At 42.0% G+C, this 19078-nt stretch overlaps 1 protein-coding gene across 7 annotated transcripts in view; it reads left to right on the top strand.

Annotated features, from left to right (window-relative positions):
• Positions 1-19078, top strand: part of CACNB4 (calcium voltage-gated channel auxiliary subunit beta 4) — a 192560-nt gene that overhangs the window by 138112 nt on the left and 35370 nt on the right. For all 7 annotated transcript variants that reach the window (XR_005227333.1, XR_006284898.1, XR_006284899.1 and 4 more), the window contains 5 exons: positions 2535-2665; positions 3978-4054; positions 4451-4470; positions 4558-4638; positions 7386-7444. Coding sequence is in view for 4 of the 7 variants with exons in the window: in XM_037912550.2 (XP_037768478.1) it covers positions 2535-2665; positions 3978-4054; positions 4451-4470; positions 4558-4638; positions 7386-7444 (368 nt within the window). In the remaining 3 variants the exon portion in view is untranslated. The remainder of the gene's footprint in view (positions 1-2534; positions 2666-3977; positions 4055-4450; positions 4471-4557; positions 4639-7385; positions 7445-19078) is intronic.

The raw sequence follows: 19078 nt of genomic DNA, 5'->3' as shown, positions 1-19078 counted from the left end.
CAACATCTACACACCTATTTTTAGCATGGTAGCCTCAGCCCTGCAAGCTTGAGTGAGTAGATCTGGGCTCTGAAGCTCAGTGCCACTCGCTGTGTAGATGTATGGGGAGAGACTGAGAGAAATGAGACCTCAGAGCAGAGAGGGGAGCTAAGCTGTAGGGGCACTGTCCTAAAATGCTAACTGGAGAGAGAATCATTTTTACTGTATGTTGAAGGTATTTCCTGCAAATTTTCTCTGGGCTTCCTAAAGTGAACCCACAACATGTGCATGTGCAACATGTTGTTTTGCACACCTATATGCAGGTTTAGAACTTGCAAAACAAGATTCATCCGTATATTCTGTGGGTTGATTTTAGGGGGCCTGATACCACTTTGGCTCAGGAGCCTTTTGAGGTTTTCCCATCTATGCTTTACAGTCCTGCGATTTTTGAAATTTCTCTTATCAAACAGCTCCTAGTTGTAATCCCTTGGAATTTACTAGAATGGCAATTCTCCCTTCTCCTTCCAATACACAAATATTGTCATTGTATGTTATGAATTTACAAAACAAATTCTAATATAGCCCATTTTATTGTTGATTCAAAACATTATATATGCAGAACTTTGTACATTTTCCAGCACAGATATTTTTACCTGTAACAATCCATCTAAAGATGCCAAAAGTTGTGGATGTTATTCTAAAATGGACAGCCAGGAACAAGATCAATTTAAAAATGGTCGGCTGGTACTTTAGTTGGTGATTTATTTGTGAAATTCCCAGAAAGTAGGGTCTTGCAGTTCAGCCTACAGTTTCTGAAATGAATTCTTTGCATCAGTCACCACTGCAGAGGATGTTGGGAAGACACCCACATAAGAGCTATTTTTTGGGTGACAGATCTGAAGTGTCCCAAATTGATGTGTCAGTAGAAGAGGGTTTAGTACAAATTGATAAACTAAACAGTAATAAGTCACCGAGACCAGATGGTATTTGCCCAAGAGTTCTGAAGAAACTCAAATATGAAATTGCTGAACTACTATCTCTGGTATGTTATCTATCGCTTAAATCACCTCTGTCCTAGATGATTGGCATGTAATTAATGTAATGTCAATTTTTAAAAAGAGCTCCAGAGGAGATCCTGGAAATTACAGGCCAGTGAGCCTAAGTTCAGTACTGGGAAAACTGGTAGAAACAGAACTTTCAGACACATAGATCAACACAATTTGTTGGGGAAGAGTGGAAGAGTCAACCTGGCTTTTGTCTGAGACAAGATACTGGGCTATGTTCTTAAACTAGCATATTATAATAGTATATAACAAAGGATAATGAAAACCACAGAAAAACTTGTTTGGAAAGTGAGGAAAAATATACTTTTGCTAGGAAGTTATTGAGGCCAAACTTTCAAATTTGAGAGCCTAAAGTTGGGCCCCTAAATAAGTGGTCTGTTTTTTTTTTAATTGGTCCTGAGCCTGTGCAGATCTCATTGACTTCAAATAGGAGCTTTAGAATGTATTTATTTAGTTGCCCAAGAACGAATTTAAGGGCCTGAGAGTTTGGGGCCAGGGAACTGATGATAATTTAGAGAGATGGGGGTATACTTGGCTTCTTCACTCATTTTGCAAACAAATCTTTGACTTATTTTTTTCTGAAAGTATTAAAATGGGATTGATACACACTGCCTTTAATTATGTATAACCTCTCTAGGAAAACTAATATTCCTTTTGAAATATGGTGGCAAGAGTTCTTGACAAAAAATAATTGCAGTTTTTTAAAAAATTACAAAATTGCTAAAATATATAATCTGCTCAATTTACAAGGACCTAAATGAGGAGAACAAATTGTAAATCTTTAAAAGGGCTTGCTTAAAAAGTCCTGTTACCAGACAGTTGCAACAAACCTTTTGTCTTTATGGCATCACTCTTTATATCACTGTAGTTTAGATTGGGCCAAACTTTCAATTAAATTAACCTAATGTTAACAAAAGTTAAAAATACATTTCTTAAAGCATGGTTTTATTGTATTAAAGTCTCTGGAAGTAAAATTTCTTAACTTAAATTTCTTAACTGAATTAAAAAATATATCCAAGTGGTTTAGCTGTTTCTACAGTATAGGACTGCAAGTAAACTGAAGTCAAGACAGAGGATAGATGGTGCAATGATTAGGGTGTTAGATAATAGACCAGTCTTCCAAACTACCATTACCCTTGGCACCAGTTTGCATATTTGTTGATGGTGTCAGCAGAAAAGTCATTCCTGGACGTAGAGAGTGAATATAAAGTTTGACACTCCATGTCAAGGCTGAGAAAGTTCAGAGAGAAACCTGTACTGACACCTGTTCTGTGGGCACATACAAGTCTTCAGTCTTGAGAGCTCTCAGTATGACATCTTTTCCTGCTGACTCGTTTAAATGCACACAATTTGGCCAATACTCGGCTTTCAGCAGGAGTGCAGGCCTTCAAAGGGTAATGTGGAGTTAAAGACTGTAGATAACACATAGCTCAGAGCTAGTTAGGACAGGTGGCATTTGTGAGTGAAGTCAATAATCTGTCTGCATTACAGAAATATAATAACGACTGGTGGATAGGAAGGCTGGTTAAAGAGGGCTGTGAGATTGGCTTCATTCCAAGCCCACTTAGGCTGGAGAATATCCGAATTCAGCAGGAGCAGAAGAGAGGACGTTTCCATGGAGGGTAAGACTGTCCTTAGCCTTTTTAAAACACAACAAACACTGGGCAATATCAGTGAAGTTCAGCTGATTTGTTTTAGTGTATTCCTCAATCTTCACCTGTCTAAAAATGGTTTTGTATTCATATACCAAAATGGACAGCGGGTTAAAATATACACGTTTGCAGAAAGTAGCAGGCATCCTAGATCTCTCATGTCTCTGATGTTGAATACGAGGGACAGGAAAACTACAGGGATAAACTTTGAAAAATGAGTCCTACAGGATGGGGACTAAAGTGTGGAGGGTTCTGGAGGACAAGCAGTCTGAGCCCATGCAGGGTTAGAGCAAATCAGTGCTCACTCATGGGCCCTAAGATTTTCTCTCATACTATTTTCATTCTGACTCACCAGTAAATTGGCATGTTGGGAACAGCACAGACACAGTCAGTGTTGCAGCACTCCAATCTCCTTGCAACCCTTTCTTTAAGACAGACTACACTCTGGCTGGCTCCACTGCTCCTCACCTCAGATTGTCTCTCCACTTTCATCCCCAGCCTGTCTTCTCCTTACCTCCCCACCCCTCTTGGCTAACACAGGCTTGAGGACAGGCCTGAGAGCCACAGCTCTGACAGTTAATCACTGTGAGGCCTGCCTACTGTGTGTGAACATGTCACCATCCACTGACTAAATACCCAAACAACAGACTTACTTTAATGCCATCGTGGAACTCCTACTAATACTGATGAGATGGTGCAGATAATGATACTTTTAGATAATTGATTGTAAAGGAAAGAAAGGTGAGATGATTGAATCTGGCCATAATAGATGGCAAAAGTGAGGAGCATAATTTAGCCTATAAAGTAATGGCAGCGAATTGCCATACTAATTTACTTAATCAAGCTCAGGAATCATTTCAAGAGTAAACTATCTGGGGAAATGTTTCTAGAATAATTGAATAACATCTGCTCTGATTTATCCAAATTGCTTTTACAGCTTGAAATAGCTGAGTGTTAGCCCTTGTGCCTTGATGTTTGGAGAGAGAGGTACCTAACTGGGATGGATGCACAGTAAAAGAGAATATCAGATTATAGGAATCTATGTAGGTGAATCTCTTTTGTATCACTGGGGCCAAGTGATGGAACTCACCCTTCTCTGATCATATGACTGCGTGGTGAATTAAGAAGAGGCATATGGGATGTAATTTCTCCTCCTCCCAACCTTTAGGCAGTCCATGGGGCAGCAGTGCAGCATCTCTGAGGCTGGAATAGGAGTTGTAGGGCCTTGTGAGTTCACTCTCAGAATACTTTGTGTTAATGGACACTCTTTGTAATGCTGTAGGAAATCAAGTGGAAATTCTTCTTCAAGTCTTGGAGAAATGGTGTCTGGCACATTTAGAGCTACACCCACTTCCACAGGTGAATTTTGGATTTTATATAAAGAAAACTATTACTGTTTCTTAAACTTACCTTAAAAGTTGCAAATAAAATAAAGGGCTTCTCCACACCCTCTTATTACTAATTTATAAATATATCCCATAGATAAATGCTTATTTGTTCAAACGTTCCCCAAAATAATTGGAGGAGAAAAAAATATTTGGTTCTAAACGTATCAGTCATGTAGAGAGCTGGAGAAAAGAACCAGAAAAGCTGGCAGACTCCCTCAGAATGGTAGTGACTAATACTGATCAGAAAGGAGATGCAGAAATACAAATCAAAAGTGCATTGACAGAGTGATCTTTGTTTGTAAATCTTGTGACTATCGCGTTATGCGCAGTATGCATGTTAATTAAATTCTTGTTTTTGGTCTTTTAGCAAAACAGAAACAAAAAGTGGTAAGTGTATTTTGCTATATAGTTTCTACAGTTTACATGCTGAGTCTGTTTTCGATTATGTGCTGATGGGACATTTTCTTCTTTCAGACGGAACATGTTCCTCCTTATGACGTAGTGCCATCCATGAGGCCCGTTGTGTTAGTTGGCCCATCTCTGAAAGGTTATGAGGTATCTATTCTAGTTAGCTACAGTTAATTACTATTTTCTAGTCTGCTACAAAGTATTATACGTCCGCTTTGTAGTCCTTCCTGATTTGATTGCAGTAGTTACAAGCAATCTTTAACTGTAGGAAATTTTTATATATATATATATATATAGTATGTCCAAAGGCCTTGTCTACATGCAGATATTGCACTGGTTTAACATAACTCAGCCTTTAGAACAAGTTAGTTAAACTGGTGCAATAGGCTGTGTCGATACTTCTATTCTGGTTTATCTTAAACTGAATCCTAGTAGATTTATGCTAAATCCAAATAAGCCTGGTTTAAATAAGTGTGGCTACACAGCCTTTTGCCCTCATTTGACTAAAGCAGTTTAACATCACATCTTAAGTTAAACCAGTGCAACTTTTTCATTTGACCTTAGTTAAACAAGTGCAAGTTCTGTGTGGAGACAAGACCTAACTGAGACTAGACTAGCTGCAGCATTGGTCTGCTCCAGTGTGGTAATTTCTACATTCCTACTCCAGGCACTAATCTTGTGAACCCATCACTATTTCTGAAGTGTGTGGGGTGTTCTGTTTTTTTAAAGTTATTGCATAGAAATTTGAGGCTGAAGAGAATCCTAGCCCACCTAAACCATCACCCTCTATTCAGCATAACAATATGTTCAGCAAAGCCTCACTAATATGCACAGATAACCAGGACATTCATTATTAAATTCTGCAAATTAGCAAGTAAGATCCAGATTTAGGAAAGCATTTGAACACATGCTTAACTTTAAGCACAGGTGTAAGTCCATCCTATTTAGCAAAGCAGCGTTAGTATGTGCTGAAAGTTAAGCACATAAAGTGCTTTGCTGAATTGGGTCAAAAAGGAGTATGAACATATAATCAGTTACACTTCATTTAGTTTAATGAATGTTGATAATACTTCACAGCATATGAGTAAAAGTATTTGTAATATATTTTATAAAAGTAGTGAAGTATGAGTAATATGACAGTATGGTGCTATTATTAGTGCAGCGCCCTGCTCTTAAATCAGGTTTTTTGGGTGAGAATTATTGGATTTGCAGATTAGCAAAGTGAGAATTAGAAAGGCTTGACTGAATCTCATTTTCTGATATCTGCCTTTTAATTACATGGTCGCTTTCCCCTCAAGGGGTAAAAATTCTTCCTTGGCGTAACTGAATTGACTTCAGTGGTGCTGCAGCCTAAATGAATTTGGTCAAAGGACTCTCAAATTTTGGAGGGGTTTTGTTTGCTGGTTTAAGTATACAACATGCTACAAATTAGACACAGAGAATCTCCCTTGGAAAAAAAAGGACTTCTTGGAAATTAAACATCTTTTAGGTGCATAAAGTATCCAGTTAAATGGTAATTGAATTAGGATATTTCCTTCAGTTAGAGAAAGAGAGAGAGAGACACATTTGTAATCCCTTTGCAATCTATATGGGAAAGTTCTTTGCGTACTTTTTCTGATGAAAGTGTGCAAGAGGCATGTGAAAAATACAGTTGATGAGAAATAAACTGCCAGAGACACAGGGTCTTGAATTGGTTACAGTCTAGACTGGCAGATAATGGGTGGCAGTCTGAATTACTCTGAAAGGGCCAAAGAGTTCACCCAACAGGTCAGTGGGAATTACAGGTGCTCAGCATCTCTCAGGATTTTGCCCATGTCTGGTAATAGGATCCAGATCCATTTTCTGCCCATAGATCTCATTGTAAAGATGTTGACCAGTGCTGTTAGAACACTCCCGCATATGAGCACGGTGGAGTATGTTTCAGAAGACTAGCAAACATTTATAATGAAGTATTTATTCCATCTCTATAGTTCAGGGATCTCAAACTCAGCTCACCGTGAGGCCCACACGAGGACGACTACATTGGCCCAAGGGCCGCGTCACTGAAACCTTTTCATACAAAAGTAGAGTCAAAAATGAAAAAAATGAGGAGTAATATAGTATGCTATTAAAAGTCAGTGTATTAACTTTTTTAAAACTGTAATGTGAAGAGGGGTTTTAATAAAATATAAACACCTGTAACTATTCCTTATGTGGTCAGTAACATTGATGATCTACACGTACAGTCTATCAACATAGCTGTAATGGCAGGAACTTTTTAAAGTAACTATTCATACAAAATACATTGCCACTTTTTAACAAACATTCTTCCCAACTACTCAAGCAAAGAATCATACATGCTGAACTTCATACCTCAGACTGCTCATCTAGTCCATGAGGCTCCACCCCCTCCCTGCCCCTATTCCAGTCCCTTCCCCAAATCCCCGCCCCGGCCCCGCCTCTTCTCTGCCTCCTCCCCTGAGCACACCTCATCCCCGCTACTTCCCCATCCCTCCTGGAAAGTCCTAAGCGTCGCCAAACAACTGTTTGGTGGCAGGAAGCGCTAGGAGGTAGGCGGAGGAGCAGGGACACAGCGCTCTCGGGAGGGCAAGGGGGGTGTGGGGAGCTTAGCTGCTGATGGAGTTAGTGCCTATGGTGGGCTGCAGGAAATAACTCCGTGGGCTGCATGCGGCCCGTGGGCTGCGTGTTTAAGACCCCAGTATAGATATAAATTGCAGCTACCAGATGTGTTTGAATGAGAGCTCGTTGACGATAGCACTACAATTAAATGATTACTATCTATGTAAAGGACATTGATTATTGGAAATGTCCTTACCTTCTGCCTCTTTTCTTACTTTTGACTTCTTTCTCTCCCTGTCAATCCTCTTTGTTCAACCTTCCTCACCTCTGCAAAGGTAACAGACATGATGCAGAAAGCCCTCTTTGACTTCCTGAAGCACAGGTTTGATGGGAGGTGAGAAATATAATCCTTTTCATGTTTTTTCCCACATTATAATGATTTTATGTAGTGCCTTTTATCAAGGAGGATCCCAACGCACATTCCAACTGGTTCACCAACTATAGAAGTAGAAATCCTTTTACTCAACACTGAATTGCAGCCACAGGGTGACAAACAACAACTGTTTTTAAGAGTACATAACAACATGAGGAATGGAAGGTTGTAACAGAGCAGAATTTTGCCTGAATACTAAATCCAACTGAAATTGCAGGGAAAATGTAAGTAGGCAGAATGTAATTACCCTAGATGGAATTTGACAAGGGAAAAAAGAAAAGTGCCATGGAATCTTTAATGATGGTGTGTGTCAATGATCTTAAGTTCTTTTTAACGTTGCATCTGAGGGCGGGTCTACACTACCACAGTAAATCAATCTAACTTATGCAACTGCAGTAGACATAGTTAGATCCACTTACCGCAGTGCCTACACTGTGCTGTGTTGATAGGATAGTGTCTCTTGTTGACTTCCCTTATGCTTCTCGGGGAAGTGGAGTACAAAAATTGATGGGAGAGTGCTCTCCCATCGATTTAGCGAGTCTTCACAAGACCCGCTAAATCAACACTTGCTGCGTCAGTTGCAGCAGTGCTGATCTACCGGTAACTGTAGACATGCCCTGAGTATACCTCCCAAGAACATGGTGCCTCTCTGCACCAGGCTGGGACGCTAGTTCTCTACTGACTCAGAGGAAGCAGTGCCACCGACTGAATCACCAGCAGTACTTTCTGCAGTATCAGGGTTTTCTCTGGATGTCTCCTATTCAAATATTGACTCTGCTTATCTCATGAGACCACAATATAGGATAATTGCTGGTCAAATGAGCTCAACAAATCAGATTTTTTTTAATCTATGAGGCTTCCACCTACCCTTGCTGAATATCATCGAACAGTAGAACTGTGTGAATAACTGATTTTTTTTTTTTTTAATTTGCTGCCGACACTGAAAAATTGGAGGGGCGGGGGAAATTGCTTCAAGAATTTTTTTTCAGACCAAAAAAGTTGATTTTTTGTTTGCAGTGGGTCAAATTCTGCTCTCATTTATAGTGGCGTATCACCACTGGAGCAAACTGAGTTGTTCCAGATTTATACCATCATAAGAGAGAATAGAATTTGGTCTCAAATAAGTTCATTTAAAACCCTTTCATTATACTAAAGTTTCGTGGGCACTGGGTACTAGATCTAGCAAAATGATTGAAATCTACTGGCCTCGAAACATTAATGCTTTTTTATTTCATTCTGAAGTTACCATTTACTGGGCTAATTTTGATCTGATACCATTTGTCAAGTTCAGGGCTCTTATACAACAGAATTTGCTCTAAATAAACTAATCACACTCTGATGCTGGAATAACTATCAGGAACAGAGTGAATTTAAATAGTAAGCAAAGAGAAGGCTCAGGGCAGGTGCCTCAGAAAAATCAGCTATTAAATGCAGTCAAAAATATTTAAAAATTAAATTTTGAAAAAGACAATGCCCAAAACCAAAAAGGGAGGAAAACACGTCAGGTACTTGAAAAGGTTGCAGAAACTGCAGGGGGATGCAGGAGGGAGAGAGAACAAAGTATACAGCCTCCTCAGCTGATGCAAAGAAACTGAGCAACTGAGAGCAAGAGAAGAATTTTAATTCAAGAATTTAGAGTGGGCCCACTGCTCTACTGCTGCTCTCAGGTGTTGTTGGGGAAGTCCCTGATGTTCTAGGCAGGGATCAGCAACCTTTGGCACGCGGCCCATCAGGGAAATCCGCTGGCAGGCCAGGATGGTTTGTTTACCTGCAGTGTTTGTAGGTTTGGCCGATCACAGCTCCCACTGGCCGCGGTTCACCGTTCCAGGCCAATGGGGGCTGCAGGAAGCAGTGTGGGTCAAGGGATGTGCTGGCCGCCACTTCCCACAGCCCTCATTGGCCTGGAACGGTGAACCACGGCCAGTGGGAGCTGCAGTCGGCTGAACCTGTGGACGCTGCAGGTAAACAAACCGCCTCGGCTCGCCAGCGGATTTCCCTGATGGGCTGCGTGCCAAAGGTTGCCGATCCCTGTTCTAGGGGTTGGCTCAACCCCCGGGGAAGTCCTGGTAAAGGCACTGTAATGGCAAAAAGCAAAATTGGCATTTCAGTTGTTGCTATCAAACATATATAGTTGATATTTTCTGTGGTATCCGCTCCAGGGAAATTACTTTCTGTATATATACACCCAATAGACAGGGCTCCCTTTTTTGTCATTCATTTCTTTTTGGTAGTAAGTACCCATTTGTAGATTATTAGAACTTCGGTCCTAGATCCTTTGAACTCTGCTTTCCATGGGCACACCGCATGCTCTCACACGTCAGAAAATGCTGCAGAACTTTAGGAGAGACTCCAACGGCTTTAAAAGCCTTCCTGATTTAATGACAAACAGCCCATTATTGAGACTGTGACATTGTGCAGAGTTGGTTTCTGGAAGGATAACCTCTTTGCTAAGATTTTTAAATGTATCCAGATGAGAAGCCAAGTGCTGGCTCAAGTGACCAATCTCACTAAGCTAAAGGCTACAAGTCATTAAAACTTGGTTCATGGGATAATTCCTACAGACCCTGTTGTTTGTGTGGATGGGTTTAAAAAGTACAATATTTTCTTAAATATCAAGATAACTGAAGGTAGTGCGTGCATCCGATGAAATGAGCTGTAGCTCATGAAAGCGTATGTTCAAATAAATGTGTTAGTCTCTAAGGTGCCACAAGTACTCCTTTTCTTTTTGCGGTTACAAACTAACACAGCTGCTACTCTGAAACCTGAAGGTAGTGCTGACTTGTTTTGTTTGTGTTTCTGGATTGGTTCAAATGGATTGTTGTAAGGATCCAACATGGTGACTGAGTTGCTGAAACTAAACCTGTGGCCCTTATCTAGAATAAGGTGGTGTAAGTTTCATATATTGATTAGTGGGTGAAAGTCTAAACTGGTGTTAGAGGTTCACTGTGCTCATTGGTTTCCACTTGTAGATTCTAGGCCATCAGTGGTGAAAGTGAAGTTGCGGGGCCACAAGACTCCTAAAACTTTCATCTACTAGCTGCAGCCCTGAAAGTAGACAGCACTTGACAGTAAAGAGTGTGGTCAGAGAGTCAAGGATATGTGATGAGTCAATGCACCTTCCAGCAGAGCTCCAGTAGGGCCCCAGCTGTCCTATTAAAGAGCCTAAAGTGGTGTAACTTACATGCTGAGGGGCTGGAAGAATGTGTGAAAGTATGAAAGTCAGAATGAAGGAGGAGCTTCTTGAACTGACACCCTCCACTTAGTGCTTTTTTCCATGTGGCCCCTTGCTGTGTGAGTTGCATAAATTTAGACTCAATGGGTCAAATCTGCCCTGAATTATAGGTGTGAAACTCCACTGAAGTCAGTACACTTGCATGTGTGTAACTTAGCACACAATGTGGGCAAATCAATGTTTTTAGTGACTGATTAGTTGTTGTTAAAGCTGTGGCCTTTGACTTCAAATGACTCTGATGCTATGTTAACATCAGGGTAGGGGACCTGAGCTCCCTAGTGTTAATGTGATAAATGTAAAGGGGTTAGTACTGTGACACAGGAGGAGGAGATGGCAAGCACATCTGAGGTGATGGCCCTTCTAGGAATTTGCTACTTTTTGAAGCCTTCATAGTATTATGGGAGAAGAGTGGACTGCTATCACTGTGGGATGTGGGATCTCCTAAGACAAAAAGCTGAAGAATACCTAACATTCTAAACTCTCTAATACTTTGGCACTCCAATGTAGAATTTGCTGATGAAAAGAGTTAATTTCACATGGAGTAGTATTTAATTACAGTAGCTCTGAACTGTCCAAATTACATTTCTTTAGGACAGTTTGTGACATAGTCACATAATAAATGCTTGTCTTAAGCCTCTGGGGTACCTTTAGTGCCATTTTTCTGTTGTTGCGATATATATCTCAGATCTGAATACAAGCCACTTACTTGACTGTCAGAAAAAGCATTTCAACTGTAGAAAATTGACTACATTTTTGTCAAAAGTCAGCAGTTAAATGAGTCCCATTCTTTAGAGTGCCTGGTCATTGATAAAGATGTTAAATAGTATAGGGCCAAGAGCTGATCCCTGTGGGACCCCACAGTTACATTTTGAAACCTGTTACTTAGCCAATTTTTAATCCTTTTAATGTGTGCCATGCTGATTTTTATATTCTAATTTTTCAATCAAAATGACATGCGGTACGAAGTCAAATGCCTTATAGAAGTTTATTATGTTAACACTATTGCCTTTATAAACCAAACTTGTAATCTCATCAAAAGAAGATGTGAAGTTGTTTGACAGAATCTATTTTCCATAAATCCATGTTGATATGCATTAATTACGTTCACCTCTTTTACTTCTATATTAATCGAGTCCTATAACAGCTGTTCCGTTATCTTGCTTGTGGCTGATGTCAGGCTGACAGGCCTGTAATTACTTGTCATCTTGTTTACCCTTTTAAAAATTGTTACAACATTAACTTTCTTCTGGAACTTCCCCAGTGCTTTAAGACTTATTGAAAATCAACATTAATGGTCCAGCAAGCTCCTCAGACAACTCTTAAAATTCTTGGATACATATTATTTGGACCTGCTGACTTTAAAAGTCTAACCTTAGTAGCTTCTTTTTAATATCCTCCAGAGATATACTAGTAGCATGGGAAGAGTGTTATCTTCACCGTATGATGAAATTGCATCATCTGTTTTTCCCCAAATACATAACAGAAATATTTATTGAATACGTCTGTCTTTTCTGCATTATTATTGATTATTCTACCATTTACATCTAGTAGTAATAGACCAGTACCATTGGTGGGATTCTTTTTGTTCCTAATATATTTAAAAAACTCCTTATTATTGGCCTTAACTCTGCTAGCCAGAGATTTCTCCTGCTGTTCCTTGGCTTCTCTTATCAACATTTTACAATTAATAACTTCTGATTTATATTAATTATTATTAACTTCCCCCTTCTTCCATTTGTTATATATTATTTACAGCTGGCTTCACTTCCTCTCTAAACCAGGACAGTTTTTTAACTAACACAGTGTTCTTCCTTGATTGTGGCTTTTGGGGCATTTAGTGAGATGTACTTAAATGATTCCCAGTGATCATTCACATTTTTTTATTAAAATTTTCCTCCCACCTGTTTTGTCTCTATTGTTTTCGGCTTTGTGAAACTGGCCCTATTAAAGCACTAAGTATATATATTACTGGTTTGGACTGTGTTCAGCTTGCACATTAGATATGTGATCAAGTGATGATCACTTGTACCTAAGCTACCATTAACTTTTAATTCTGTGATCAGTTCCTCTTTATTTATTAGGTCTAAACTAGAAATTCCCCATGTTGACTGCAACACTTTTTCAGTTATGAAATTATCATCTATTATGCTTAAAAATTCTAAGGATGTTTTACTACTGGCAGCATGAGACCTCCAGCATATGTCATTCAAATTGAAGTTCCCCCATGATCGCACAGCTTTCCTGCCTACACATTGTACACAGGTACATAAGGAGATGGTCATCCAGTTCCCTAGTGTGATTTAGTGGTCCATAGTAGACCCCAACTAATACTCCATCTTGTGCTTTATCTGTTAGGACATTGATCCATAACTCAGAAGAAAATGATCCTAATGCTTATCAGTGACTTGGGAACAGCTAATGCCATTTTTTATATGGAGTGCTACTCCCCCTATGCTTTTGCCCATTTGATCCTTCCTAAATAGGTTATAATCATTGATTTTAACATTCTACTTGTATGAATCATCCCACCAGGTTTCAATAATACCAACTACATTGAATTTATGCTCATAAATCAGAAGAACCAATTCCTCTTGTTTATTACCCAGGCTCCTAGCATTGATGTATAGGCAATTAAAGAATTTCTTCTCCATGTCCTTTGGTTCCTTGATTATTGTTCTCAACATCTTGATATTGTGCTGAGTGCTCATATCTTCACTCTTTTAACCCTCCCTTTTTGTTATTAGTTTAATTCCCTCCATCCATGCCTGTACTGATATGAGCCCAATGATGTGTGGCAGCCTAAGTGCTCTGCAGTACTCCTCACCGCTGCTCCAGAAAGTGTTTGTTTCTTAGTACTTGTGGCCAGGAGCAGCCAGGGTTCTGGAGGCCTCAAGCCAGCTGATTCTTGGGGCGATAGAGCACTGCTGGATGCACTAGCTAGGTCCCAGTCTAGTGTCCCATTGAGCAGTGGGTCATATCCTGCCCTGTTGTTTCATGCTGTAATGATCCATGGGTCTAGAATTTGGGGTTGTGAAGTTCTGGGTGACCACTGCCTCTGTGTCACCACTGGGGAGCCAGGTGAAGCAGCACCCAACAATTACTGGAGAGTTAGGCACCGCAGCAAGTACTACCCAAAGAAGCCAGAGCAACAGAACTTTGGTCCACACCAACTGTTTAAACCAGGAGTTACCCTAAGGAGCTGTCTGATCAACAACATAGATTCTAGCTTATTACCTTGTCTTTTGCCTCATCTTGCTCCTGACTTCTGCGTTTGACCCAGGCCTGGCTTTACTTTGGTACCTGTCTCCTGACTCAGCTTGGTAGCTAATCTCCATTCTTGCCTTCAGCCCTGGCCCAGCAGCTACTACTGGCCTGGTCACCTAAGCCCCAGCCATTACCCATGGATGATCGTGAAGGAGAAGGGAGCTCCCCATGCCCCTTTCCCCACAGTGTACATGCCCTTAATATGCAGGCTTAAATTAGAAGTCCTCTAAAATAAGATTATCCAGTTAGGTTGTGGAGTAGGGGTGGGGTAGGTATTCATGGGAGGCAGAGAAGTGACTACAACTCCTCCCTAACCCGTGAATAGCTCCGAGGAATGACCGCTTTAGCTGCAGGCTCTGGTGTGAGACGTGTAGCCCTTCCCCAGTTTTTAATTTGCCGAACACAGATGACATTAGCAAAACCCACAAACTTAATATTTGATTTAAAACCTGGTGGATGAGCGTTTTACACAGCAGCCTGCAGTTTAATGTGTCATTTCTCTGAGCTCTTCGTGATTCTCGTTCATACCCTCTCTTTCCCCGCCCTCCTTCCCCCTCCCACTCCTGAGCTGTTTGACTAATCTTATTTCACTTCAGTTTATTGCATGGATTCCCAGGACACATTTGTATTAAGAGTAGGTACAGAGCAGTGACATCTGTTCTCTTCCCAGTTGTTGGCACGTGTCCTTCAGCTTTGCATACGCCTATGGTAGCTGGAAGTCATTATCTTTAATAGGAAACCATGGCAACTGGAAGTGACAAGTCCTGTCAAAGTTGCTGGGATGTGATTGCTATGAATATATCTTTTGTGAAGTATATTTCTGTACTGTATGGGAGAAGTACTGCGGCGTATCAGAAGCCACAAAAATCAGTAATGTCTGCATCTGTAATATCTGTTTACACAGGAGAAGAAAAAAGGTAAAGCATCCTTATAAACCCCCCTTTGGTTGTAAAATCTAGTCAGAGGTACTGTCCTGTTGCCTTTCCCTGATGTGTATTTAGTTCATGCAGAGAGAAGAGAGAAATAGAGAGGGTCCATCTGTAATCTATGTCACTGTCAATTTTACAAATTGTCCCATTGCTGTTAGCTCTTAGCAGGGCGGATCAGACAGAGGTATGAATTTCATCCACAGATAGCTGAAGTGAGGAGCTAACAGCCTAAAATCTTAAAGGGACACAATCAAATTGAAATCAAATCAGTTTTTGAAAAAAATAAGTTAAATGGTATTTCAGGTGCTACAATTGCCTCTCAGTCCCCCACCAGTTTTTATGGGTTTGCAACCGTATTTTCCTAGTTTTTTAAAAAAAATTCTCTCCACTGTTACTGTGACAAATCTACACCCACAACAAGGGGGAATGGCCATGGAAAGAGGAGATTTTCCTAAGACTTTCTGTGGGATTTATTCTCTTAAATCACTTAAATGCTTTGTGAAAATCTCACCTAAATGATACAGAGGAAACACTGAAACTGCTAAGACTGAGGAATTGATTTAAGCTTAGTTGATGTAAGGCATTCTGAAACCAAAATAAGAGTGTCCACACAGGAGGTTTCTACCAATCTAACTAAAGTTAGAAACCAATTTAGTTAATCAGTTTTGTGTACAGCTCTATTCTAGAGCAGTGGTTCCCAAACTGGGGTTCGTGAAGTGTTACAGGGGGTTCTCAGGGAAAAAATTCCCCAATGGCAGACAGAGCTGTCCCTAGGGATCCCGGGCAGCATGGGCCCCTGGACTTCCAAGAGTTAAGCAGATCAAAGCAAGCATATCTATCCCACTGAGGAGATTTAAACGTCAAGACTCCTTATAAGAAATGGAAAGGGAGAGGGATAGTTTTTGCTGTTTTGAAAATTAAATAGGCAGCTAGTATTGTTTTTAAAATTATTATGAAGAACAACTTTAAGCTTTGTTGTAACGTGCGTTGTTTGCCTGGACTGCTCAAGACCTGAATGTTTGTGTAGGAGGAACTCTTTGAGTTAACTTCTTAAATATCTTCATGCTGTTTCACATCTGATACTCCTTGATGAAACATAGGAGCCTTGTCTTATAACAGGCTTATTCAAAGTGATACAAGCTACAAAAGTAAGATCTTGGAAGAGCATTGCCGTTTTCATAATGTAATAAAAATACTGTAATGATTAATAATTATTAATAAATAGTGTGTAATAAGCAAGTAATAAAACAAATTTTATATTTCCAAGATCACTGCTTTTTATAATTTATACTCAAGTAAAGGAGAAAATCCCTGGAAATACTCATTTTTAGGATGGGGTTTGCGAGACTTAACATTTTATTGAAAGGGGTTCACAGATTGTTAAAGTTTGGGAACCACTGCTCTAGAGCTATGTGAATAACAGATTTTGTTTGGGTTCACTGGCAATTCAGAAAAATAATATTTAAAAAATGGTTTTGAGTGGAACCAAAAGCTAAATTTTTGAAATTTTTTTGGTTAATTTCAAAGTTTAAAAAAATTATTTCTAGTTGAACAAAGTGTTTCATTCAACCCTAAACAAAAATGTTTTCTTCTGATTTCCAGCATTTTTTAACATTTTAAAAGAAATTCGAAAGAAATTTCAAACAGAAAAGTCATTTCAAGCCCATTCCAGGATAGCACAAACAAGTCCAAATAAAAGGCCAAACAAATCTTTAGAGTAATAGCCCTTCTGACCCTCTGAGGCTTCAGTGTAGTCCCCTTGTTGGCTCTATCTCAGGGCCTCCTCCTGCAGAAGCCTAACCTGCCCCGGTAGTGTTCTTGTCTGTTTTTAAACCTTATCCCCGGGCTTCCCTCCACCAGAGAGACCTGTCTCCTCTGCAGTCTCTCTCCAACTGAGCTCCCTCAGTCTACTTATAAGGCCAACTTTGCCTTCTCTGGCCAGGAGGCACCTCCTCCAGGTGCAGAGTATGACTAATTGGTGTTCTTTCCCTTGCCTTGCCAATGGTGGGAGTTAAATCCCGTCACACTCCCCTTGTATCAGTCCACTCAAGGATTAGGAACAATTGTAATCGCTGCATTCATGTGTTAGGGAAGGGGCTCCACTATATTCTCCCATTCTACATCAGTTTACAGAGCTGGGCAGCCACAGAGTGCACGTGACATGTGCTACTTGCAGCTCTGAGAAGAACTGTGCTTCCTGAGGTACAGAGGAATACCTCTCCACACCACTCTACCCTCCCTCCCTGCAAAATGATCCCTCAACGCTATTTCCAGCTTCGGCCTATGACTGAATGCCACCCTCTAGCCTGTAGTGTGAGGAGTATTCTTTGCAGTGACCTACTTCGTATAGTCCAGCTTGGTGCATGTGTGCATAAGTGTGACAGAGAGAGGTGGTTAGAATGTCCCAGCTTCCAAGCCTGTGTTCTAATTTTGCCTCTGATATGGACTTCCTTTGCAGCCTTGGGCAAGTGACTTAACTAGCCTGCTCTAGAATGCAGGATGCATAGTATAGGGGATAGCTCGCTGGATTGGGATCCTGAAGACCTCATTTTAATTACCAGTCACAGACGCTCCTTTGTGACCTTCGGCAAGTAACCCAACCCTGTGCCTCAGTTCCCTGTCTGCAAAGTGGCAACAATTGCCTACCTCACGAGAGTTTGTGAGAATAAATCCATTAATGACTATGAGACCTAGGTAGATAGAATCTCTCTGTTGCCATTCCCCAAACCGTAAATTGGAGATTACATTCTTTACTTACCTCAGAGGGATGTTTGAAGATTAAGTAATGTTTATAAAATGCTTTGAAGATGAAGTATTATTATTATTTTATTTTATTATGGCTCAGCTGTTCTACTTGGCCTGAGATCCACTTTAGCTTGTGAAATAATTTTTGATATCACACCTAGGGTGACCAACTGTCCAGTTTTTAACCAGAACACCCGGTCAAAAAGGGATCCTGATGGCTTTGGTCAGCACCACTGACCGGGCTGTTAAAAGTCCGGTTGGCGATGCTGCAGGGCCAGGGCAGGCTAGTCCCTACCTGTCCTGGCACCGCACTGTGCCCCAGAAGCAGCCAGCAGGTCCGGGTTCTAGGTGGGGGCGGGACACAGGGTTCTGCACGCTATTCCTGCCCCCAAGCGCCAGCTCAGCACTTCCACTGGCCGGAAACCGGTTCCCAGTCAATGGGAGCTGCGGGTGGGGGGAGCAGTGCCTGCAGGTGAGAGCAGCACACGGAGCCTCCTGGCCCCCACGCCTAGGACCTGGACTTGCTGGCCTCTTCCAGGGTGCAGTGCGGTGCCAGGACAGGCAGGCAGCCTGCCTTAGCCCTGCTGCGCCACTGACCAGGAACCACCCGAGGTAAACCCGTGCCCCAACCCTGAGGCCCAATCACCTGCCCCAGGCCTGAGCACCCCCCCCCCCCAACCCTGAGCCCCCTCCTGCACTCCAAACCCCTCATCTCTGGCCCCACCCCAGAGCCTGCACCCCCAGCTGGAGCCCTCACCCCCCCGACGTCCCAACCCCCTGCCCCAGCCAAGAGCCCCCTCCCACACCTTGAACGCTTCATCCCCGACCCCACCCCAGAGTCTGCACACCTAGCCGGAACTCTCATTTTCCCCCCCTCCCCGTACCTCAACCCCCTGCCTCAACCCGCAGCCCCCTCCCGCACTCGGAATCCCTCGGCCCCACCCCCCCAGTCTGGAGCCCCCTCCTGCACTCCAAACCCCTCATCCCCGGCTCCCCCCCAGAGTAAGCACTCCCAGTCCAGAGCCCTCACCCCCTCCCACACCCCAACCCCCTGCCTCAACCTCCAGCCCCCCTCCCACATTCCAAATTCCTCGGCCCCGCTGCCCAGCCTGGAGCCCCTTCCCACACCTTTAACCCCTCATCCCCGGCCCCAGCCCAGAGTCTGCACCCCCAGCCAGCACCCGCACCCTCCCTGCACCCGCCCAGAGCCCCCTCTCACACACTGAACCCCTCATCCCCAGCCCCACCGCAGAGCCCCCAGCCGGAGCCCTCACTCCCTCCCACACCCCGACTCCCTGCCCCAGCCTAGAGCCCCCTCCCGCACCTTGAAGCCTTCATTTTTGGCCCCATCCCGGACCCCCCTTGTTAGTTAGAGCCCTCACCGCCTCCCGTACCCCAACCCCCTGCTCCAGCCCAGTGAAAGTG

The sequence above is a fragment of the Chelonia mydas genome, chromosome 11, assembly GCF_015237465.2.
Source record: "Chelonia mydas isolate rCheMyd1 chromosome 11, rCheMyd1.pri.v2, whole genome shotgun sequence".
In the NCBI taxonomy this organism is placed as follows: domain Eukaryota; kingdom Metazoa; phylum Chordata; order Testudines; family Cheloniidae; genus Chelonia; species Chelonia mydas.
Note: the sequence above shows the minus strand (reverse complement) of the source record. Positions and strands in the feature narration are given on the sequence as shown.